The following is a 9,511-nucleotide window of genomic DNA, read 5'->3' on the forward strand; positions in this document are numbered from 1 at the left end:
CAGTGACATCATGATGACCTTGATGACCCAGGGAGGTAGAGTTAGGGGAAGCCAAGGCTCCTGTGGGTGTGGTGGTTACTTTAGGCCCTGGGGATCCCTGATCTGGCTCCTTGGGAAGCCTCCCAGCCTCGCAGACGGGGAGAGAGAGGGAAGCTGCCCAGCAATGACAGATGGGGAGACAAACGGCTTGTGGAATTCCATTAGCTGTGAAACTCACAGTGAGGGTGGGGTTGCCAGCACAATTATACAGAGTCATGCCAGCACTACAGTATGGGTCAGACTCAGGCCACAGCAAACGGCCTTCAGTTGGCTTGTTGAACCTCAGATCGCTTTACTGATAGAGATTTATCCGTAAGTCCTCGCCAGAGGTGCACAAACCACACTATGCTGGCTGAAGGATAAACTTCTCCTCAGTTTCCGTGAGCTTCTTATGGGACCTGCGCAACCAAACTGATTGGAGCAAACAGCTTAACTTTACTCAACAAGTCACTTCTTGTCTCTCATACAGTCTTTTACATTTTGACCATCTCTGTCAGATCTCATCAGATTCTCTATCAGAAAGAACATTCCTAGATTATATTAGTTTTAAATTCTAACAAAAGCGCACTATGCAATGTTTTTTCTTCATGCCACCTCATCATCAGAACCAGAGGGATGGAGCTGACTGCAGCCTCTACTGGTTGATCTGGATCTCATTATGACCCAGGAATCCTCAGCATGTGACTTTTAAAGACTCTGGCTCCTGAAGGCTTCGGCTCCCACTGAGATGGGATGCACTGGCATTTATGCCCTACATAACGTCAGACCTCCATCACATACAAACAGACACACATTACACACACAGGCATAATCTCATCCCTTATTGCCACAGCAGTGACATAAAGTCCTTGGAGTGTAATAATAAATAATTCCCAGCTATATAATGCCGTCAGTTGTGCTGAAATGTGTATACATTTACAGACATAAAACAACCAGACACAGCACATCATGAGTCTGTATTTGAATAAGTGCCCTGACACACCAAGCCAACATTCGGCCGTTGAGGGGCATCTGCTGCCCTAGTTTTTGCAGTGTATCCTGCACCACTGCCACTAGTCGGGCCTTGTCTGCTGTTTATACACCGATTCAGCATTTGAATCGGTGTTGGAGATGGCGGAGCCCATCAGTGAGTGAGTGACATAACTCTAATTGGCAGTTCAGTGCAGAAGAGGAGAAACAGAAGTGAGCAAAGCAAGCAAACAGCTTCAGTGAAGAGGGTGCGAGATTATATTGTTAGCCTTTGAGCTCTTTAGCAGAAATGGTTTGTAATTGTTTGTGTTATTTTTCAGTTGTGCACAGTAAATATAATTTGTTCTTTCAACATCAGCTAGCATCTAGAATCTGTCCTGTCGGTCTCACAATTTCCCTTTTTGAATGATGAATACAAACTACCACCGCCTGCTGGTATGGAGAGTTATTTCCTCTCACACAGGTGCAGAACGTATGTGCTAGTTGGCCGTAGGCTGCAGTCTTTGCGTTGTGTTCAAGTGCAACTTTCTGACCAAGACATAGGCATGGGGCGATGCAACAGTCGGCCTTCATCACCACTAGTTCTTGGACAAAGCACTGTGCTGATTAGTCACTACATCAATGAGGCTGATACAAGTATGGTAACAGTGATGTGGGGGCAGAATGGGCCCACAATAGGATAATAGGGATACCTGAAGTAAATCTAGCAAGGCTTACTAAAACAGAACTGTATGTCGCCATCATAATGTGGTCATGTTGGCATCATCTATAAAAGTAATAAAGAAAATGAAGTAGCAATGCTCCCTCTCAGTCAACAGTGCATTCTGTAACCAGCTATAAACTGACCAATGGTAGCATTACACCCCTAAATACAAACTGGGCTTTCATGACATCATTACCACATACTCAACAAGAGACACAGGAGACTCTTATAACACTATATGGCTTTTCCCCACGCTGCAAGCCGACAACTGACCCATTCACTCTGAAATAAAAAGGACAGCATCGTTTTTCAGGGGCTGTTGTCTCCAGGTGATATATCATTCCTGTCTAAGAAAGCATACGTCGTGGCCAGTAAGGGAGGAATGCAGCTGAAACATCTAGCCAAGTGTCTAAACTGAGAACAATAACACTCTGGAGGAATTCAAAGCATTTCTCTTATTAAAGCTCCCTCCAAGACTTCTGGGACATACTTCATGACTTCATTTTGACTTAATTTTTCCTCTGTTTCATTCTCTATCCTGTCTTCCCTGTCTGCGTGTGACCTGGGACCCCTGGCTTACAGTACGGTGCCCCCCAAAACAACCACAAAAATGAGCAAATGGGGTATTCATTCTGTTTCTCCCCGAAACTTCAAAGGAGACAGCAGAGGAAAACATCTGGGAGCCAAAAGAGATCGTGCCGGGGACTTAGGAATCTGGCATGCCGAGGGAGATAGAGAGCGGGAGCGAAAGGAATGGATCGGCATCTATGATAGATGGAGACAGTGAGGGATGATGTCTGCTTCTGATTAAGGTCCCGTCAGACATTAAACAGGGTATGAGGCCTTTGACAGCCAACTGACATCTGCGGGCACGGCCATAATATGACTCTATGTGAGAATGCAAGGAAATGTCCCCATGTGCCACCAAAGCTGCTTCCCATGAGGCTCTTAATAGCGAGTCCTGCACGAGCGCAACAGGACCTAATCACACCCCTCAAAATGACACGCAGAGCTGTCAGGCCGAGTAAAAGTCTCCATCTACAGTGAAGGGTGTCACCACCCACCCTGCCTGCCGGCGTGCAACCGCCCTCCTGCTGTTTCCCGAAACCTACCGCAGCTCTGGTTGGGAAGCAGCCGAACTGCGGCTGTTCATTTCCTCACTCTTTCAAGGCCACGTTGGCTCAATCTGCCCGCAGGCAGGGTGGCACTCCTGCCAGGCTCTCATCTTGGTGCTAAATGTGTTTTCATTTGCTTCCCAGTTTTGACTTTTATGCAAGCGAAAACAGCTTCATTTTTACAACTGAGTGCATGGCCGAGTCACACAGCCGCCTCTGAGGATTCTAATGAAGGCTGCTGTGCGCTAATCCTCATCAGTCATCAGCATTGTTTAGGCCTGTGATAAATGCTGTAAAAATCCACCAAGCACAAACAACTGCTGCTTAGGAATATAACAGGCATCACTGACTAAACACCTTAATATACAGCAGAACCCAGCTGCATCGTGTTGTTTTGAACTGATGTGAATAACAGCATAAGAAAAGCGAGAGCTCAACATACCAAAAGCACAACAGAAAATAATACCAACAGATTTAGACCAGATTAGAAATAGATTAGATTTAAGAATGTAATGGAACAGAGCGGAACAAAAAATTGCTCAGATCTGATGGCTTGAGTCAGGAGGGCTTACCTGGTTTGGTCGGACACTTTTGGCACTTGTTGAGACCCCAGGAGGCGCCCACGCTTCCACAGCAATCATCCTGTTTGGTTAGGCCTGGCAGGGGCTTGCCACACTACAACAACACACATCTGCGTCAAATCTATGAAACGAGTTCTGAGAACGGAGTGTTACATGTTTGTGCATGCGTGCTTGTTTGTGATATGTGTGTGTGTTGGCTAAGGCAGGATTTGTAAGTGTGTTTGTGTCAGAATGTGCGTGTATACCTATCTGCAAGGACAGAGTGAACCAGACACATCTGAGACTGGTTAGTAGGAGGAGCACATAAGCAGTGAGTCTGAAGAACAACTATGAACCTCCTGGCATGCCTTATTAAGGCACTTGGCTAATTGTGAAGAGAGATTGATATCAGGCCATACTTATTGGATTTTTGGCCAATAGAGAATTATGAAACTAAAGAGGCAACAGAGAGGACATTCATCTGGAGAACACCAAACTGGCATACTGGCAGGAGAAGAGGGAAAACTACCGGCAAAAACTTTTGTACGTTCCTTCTCTGGGGTAGTTCTTTTGGGGTTCTGAAAAATCAATGTGACTAGAGGGTTTAATTTCAAGCTCTCTGTGAAACCAGAGTAGAGAAAATAGGAACTGCAAATCAGCACAAACAAACTTGTTCAAGGAATATTGCTGGCAAAAACAACTCAACTGCAGATTTTTGTGTTGTTGCAACTGCAAACATAAACGCTAAGAGTCAATCACAACACCTTATCACAGCCAAGAAAACATATGCTGTATTAAGACTCAGATTACCCAAACTCACGCACTGCCATTTAAGCACTTCCCTTTCCTAACTTCTTTTTCCCTTTGATGCATGTCTGTTGTGACATACGTACATTACCCCGACCATGCAGAGGACAGTAAATCTGCAGTGCGTGCCATATTGTATGCATGATACTGTACACACTATGAAAGTCTTCCCATTACAGGACCACATGGGCTGGATTTCTAAGCTTAACCTTTATGCTCTGAATGCATCCTTACACATGACAACTTATGTTGGGAAACTGGTGGAACCTGAGATGACCAGTGTGGTCAGGGCTCATAAATCCTGGACATGATATAAATCATAGCCACAGGCCCACTTCCTGTTTGAGACAGCAGCAATCAGAGAGGGTGACGGAAGGAGAACATAATGGTATCTGTGGTAAAACAACACCTTCACTCACTGGTGTCAACACCTACGATGGGCTAGGATACACCAGGTGGCTTACATTAGCTAGTAGAGGTGGGGGACTTGAGCCACATGAGTTGCAAATTTGAAGACTTGAGACTTGCTTGACTAACACTGATAAAAGACTTGACTTAGGTTCGACTTGTAGTGATGACTTAAGACTTGACTTAGACTTAGAAATGATTCGAGAGGACTGGATATTTCTAGATATTGAGAAGTTGCGTTTTGTTTTGATTGGGTGATTCCTAGTGGAATGTGCGGAAACCTGGCAACCTACTAGGACGCAGCAGACAAGCAGAGGCCAACTCATGAGGCTGCTATCATGGAGGGGACTAGTGAAAAAAATAATAAGATTTGGATTCAAGGATTATGTCAAACACAAGAAAAGTATATGAATGTGTTTTCGTAGCTAACTTATTAGCTTGACTTGTGACTTGCTTGACCTGAGCAATGACTTAATTGTCTCACTCGATGTTTAGCAGAGACTCTACATGGCTTGTTTGATCCTCATCAGAGTAACTTGGGACTAACTTGAGACTTAAGGGTTAAGTATTAAGACTGATGCCTCTGTCAGCTAGTGGACTTAATGATTTCACACAATACCTGTCCATCAAATGTTTCCTGAAAGCATCTTCCAATGTGTCCGTTCTGACGGTTTTGTGATCTGGTGTGGCCATTCCCATTCCCATTCCCATTCCCACTGGTGTGTGGCTGCCTGCTGCTTTGCTCATTGATGGGTTCATGTTCATTTCCAGGCTGGGAGCGCTGCTGGACAGAGTGAGCCCCATCTGTGGTCGCCGGTCTCTGCCCAGGCTGGACCCGAGCAACTTGGTGGATCTGGATTTCGGCATCTGGAGGGTGCTGAATGTGGACGTTCACCAAGGATGGGTGGAGAGACACTGGAAAAGGAGAGACCCGCAGTTTATACAATATAGAGGATAGTTTATAGTTTCAAATTTTGGATAGTGTAAGTGGAAGCATTGTCAGCCAAGGGATAAAACCTGTATATACATACTGCAGTTTGCGAGCTATCAGCTAACATCCTGCACAAACTTGTTCAACACACACTTAGCTTGCTTCATCACTGAGTTATGAGATCTACATGGGGAATTCCCGGCAATGAAGACACTATTAAGATACGGCGAAACAACAACAACACAAAGAGTTTTGGATTCTCTGGTTTAAATCAAATCATCTTAAAGACCGAAAACAGATTTGTTGAAGAGCCGAGAAGATGTTGCAATGCCGAGAATGAGCTCTTTTGTCCCTCTGACAGAGGGGAAGCATCTATCTTCAGGGAGTGCCAGGGTTTTTTCCCAGAATCCTGACCCACACTCATGAATCATAGTCGCGCAGTCAGACGGCAGGGAGAGTCCAAGGAGAAGAAATAGAACTTATCAAGAGTTCTGGACATGAAACAGAGTGTATATATAAACCATACAAACAGGACAGATTATTTCTTTGTGTGACATGACAATACACATACTGTACTCATGTCATTTAATTACCATTATTTAATTTAATTCAAAGTGAAGGATGGAATAGTGGAATTTAGATTATCTAAGACAAAGCTTCTGCTTCTACTTACTGTTCGAGCGAGATGCTGAGCAAGGAGGAAATAAAAAAAAAGAATATCAGAAGAAATGGAAAGTGAGTAAATATTCTACATTCAGTCTTACAGTATAACTTCATGATGTGGCCTTGCTCTGTTTCTAATAACCACCTCTGTTTGATAAAAGCAGCATTGTGTGAACAATATGAGGACTTCCACTGAGTCATCCATTATCTATTATGCTCAAAATAGAGTCTGACCTCCGCTGCTGGCCAGCATAGGCAGAGCACTACAGGGTGCTGAAAATCAAGGAGTAGTCTTAAAAAGCATGAACTGTGATAAGAAGGAGAAGTGGAGCAACTGGCAAAGCATAAAGGCCCCGTCACACCAGCCTTTAAAAAAGTGGAATTTCCCAGTAAAATTAATTTCCCTGGAATAGCTGCAATCAGGGGAATAAATCTTTTGTGACCAACCAATAGCAACTCGTCTTCACAGTGCTGACTTTTGGAGGAACGAAGAGCCAGAGAATCCAGAATGGAACAAGCTAGCGGTGATGCACCATTCCTTATTTAACCCTCCTCTGCTAGAGTATAAACAACTCTACAGAAGAGGAATGATTCACAGAACAGTCAACTTTCATTAACGAAAACTATAATGAAAAGTGTTCATCAACAACCTTTTTTTTCCATGACTAAGGCAAGACGTTCACGAGCTACAAACAGATCTTAAATAGTGAGAACTATGAGAATATATATGTTTTGTGTTCATTGACGAGACAAGATAGGACTAAAATGTTAGTGGTGGACTATCAGACATTCAAACTGGAATGGAATCGGAACTTTCCCTCCAATTGTGTGTCTAGTCTGTCTGTCAAAATAAAAGCAATGTCACTGCTTGAATTGTTTGAGGGATGTGTGCAGATTACCAACAATACAGGTGATGATGATCCAAACCAACAGCGAGTTAATGACAACAACATGATGGCTTCAACGCAAAAGAGGATTTAGTTGGGAAAAACAGAATGGATCTTTGGACACACTTTATTCATAATTTGAGAGACGTGAAAACACAATGCCCTGTGGCAGTGGGAGACGGAGAGATCCTTGTGGCCACAAATTAGGAAGGAAGATTACAACCAGCCTCAGGGGACACTTTAAAGAGCACCGACCTGCAATTTATGCCACAGTAAGTTAGCAATCTGTAACAGTGAAGGATAAGTCTTATTGTTAACTAAGCATATAAAGTTGACTAAAATATAATAACTTTTGTTGACTAAAACTGGACTAAAATCAAAGGATAATAATAATAATAAAACTAATGAGCATGTTGTTCTAAAGTCAAGACTAAATCTGAAAAAGCTGCCAAAATTATTATGAGACGGGAAGTGAGCTGGAGCTGAGGTTGACATTAATCAAGCATGTCAGTTGGAGAATATCTTTTTCCATCTTCAGTATGAAGGCTGTAAACAGATCAGTACAAATACAAAAGATATTGAGACTGACTAGCACTAGCACGTTAATAACTAGTGTGCCAGCTACGTTAACTATCCCTACAAGCGGTTCCAGTGAATTTTGCTGTTCTACTTCCTGGTATGAATGGACATTGGCCACAATGCTGGGGGATTACCTTGCTGATTAGACAGTGGTAGAGTGTACATAGAGTGGGAGGGAGATTTAGATCCCTGGGAGCTGACATCCTTGTTAGGGGCAGTTCTGGCAGGAGTCGGGGCTGGCAGGTGGCAAAACTTCCCTGTTGAGTTTGATGGACACCAGCACTGGTCCCTGCCGATACATCGCCCTCCATTAAGACAGGGTATCTGACAGAAATCTGCAGAGAGGATAAAGAGAGAAACACAGGGGCGGGGTGTGTCAGAGGTAAAGAGAAAAATATGAAGAGGTTTTAGAAGTGAAAGATTTGTTTGCGTACACAACACGCCACAATTAATTGCGCAGATTTATGCATCCTCATGCACAAGGATCCGTTAATGAGAAACAGAAGGGGTAGTCCTAATAGGAAGGGCATGTACCGAGGCTTCATGTGGACAGGCTTTGTTTGCAAACGGTTAGCAATGGTCATGCTGTTCTCTTTGGTCCAACCAGACACCAGTTTCAACTTTATCCTGAGGGTCCTGTGCCGCATCTCTTTCACTTGCATGTTTTGCCTCACATCAGTAATTACATACTCCTGTGCGTGGTGATGACTGGTGATTCATCCTGTTTTAAAACAAGTGCACGGACATCTGTATTGAACACTTGCCTGGCTGGCAGCAGGAAAACAATGCAAATTTCCCAAACTATCACATCTTGGAGAAAATTTCAAAGTAGGGCAACTGGCTCTGAACCATATACGTTGATTTATAGTTTGCAATTCACCATGTGGAGAGAAAGAGAGGAAAGGCCAGCACTGTCCAGATGGTGTCTGACATTACTGCTTTAACAGCCCTTTCACTGGCCTTATCTTTTGGCATACAGGATGGGTGCCAGCCCAGCACCCTACATACCTGGGCCTGCTCCCATCTACAGATTCGCTCTGATCTGACCTCCCCTAACTCAAAACATCAAAGACTATCAAATGAAAAAAATCTATCCAACCGTGACGAATAAGAAAAGCACCATTTTGGGGCACGAAGAATGAAAAAGTGAAGCACCTCTCAGGCTCAGCAGCACCACCGCACCGTGAATATGAGGACTGCTTTACAAGACAGCTGGAGATATGGATGGCCCATATACTATTGGATGAAAGAGAACGCTAGTGATGCAAACATGCCATGAGTTGCATCCTCTCTGTCTCAATGAGACAGACAGTAACACACTAATAGGGTGCAAACAGGGAACAGACAGACGCTGGAGAGTTTCTATGGCATGTAGGGAATGAGCTCCCTGTCACATAACATTAATAACATTGAGACTGCAGGATGAAGAGAGGGAGGGATGGAATAAGAATAGAAGAGTAACGGGGAATGAAAGGGATTATGAGAGGAGAATGTGAATAGATTGAAAACAGAAAAGAGACTGATGGAAAGAGAATGAGGAAATAAGTTGCACGAGAAATAAAGATGCGGAAAAAGAGAAAGGTCCAGCGTTGGTGTCCGCACACACAGGAAGGCCTCCTCTGATTAGACATGCTGGCTAAATTATCAGCTCAAGGAGGCTATTAAATCCTCTCAATGTGGGATGCAGGTCTGCGCTGCTCTGTTTCAAGCCAGTCCCACTCCGGCATGGGGCAGGAACTATTCTTAGACAACAACCTACTGTCGACTGCGCGCCACGCTCCCTGTCTGCCTATCTGTCTGTCCATTTAACAACCTCTAACAACCAAACACACGCACACACTTCTCACTCA

The 9,511-nt window shown here is 44.0% G+C and overlaps 1 protein-coding gene across 1 annotated transcript in view; it reads right to left on the minus strand.

The window, feature by feature from the left end:
* LOC117267185 (latent-transforming growth factor beta-binding protein 2-like) overlaps positions 1 to 9,511 on the minus strand; it is a 101,747-nt gene that overhangs the window by 52,480 nt on the left and 39,756 nt on the right. The window contains exons 6-8 of the mRNA XM_078175028.1: positions 7,796 to 7,996; positions 5,221 to 5,516; positions 3,399 to 3,501 (exon numbers count right to left, since the gene is read on the minus strand). Coding sequence (XP_078031154.1) covers positions 3,399 to 3,501; positions 5,221 to 5,516; positions 7,796 to 7,996 — 600 coding nt within the window. The remainder of the gene's footprint in view (positions 1 to 3,398; positions 3,502 to 5,220; positions 5,517 to 7,795; positions 7,997 to 9,511) is intronic.

The sequence above is a fragment of the Epinephelus lanceolatus genome, chromosome 15 (genome assembly GCF_041903045.1).
Source record: "Epinephelus lanceolatus isolate andai-2023 chromosome 15, ASM4190304v1, whole genome shotgun sequence".
NCBI lineage: Eukaryota > Metazoa > Chordata > Actinopteri > Perciformes > Serranidae > Epinephelus > Epinephelus lanceolatus.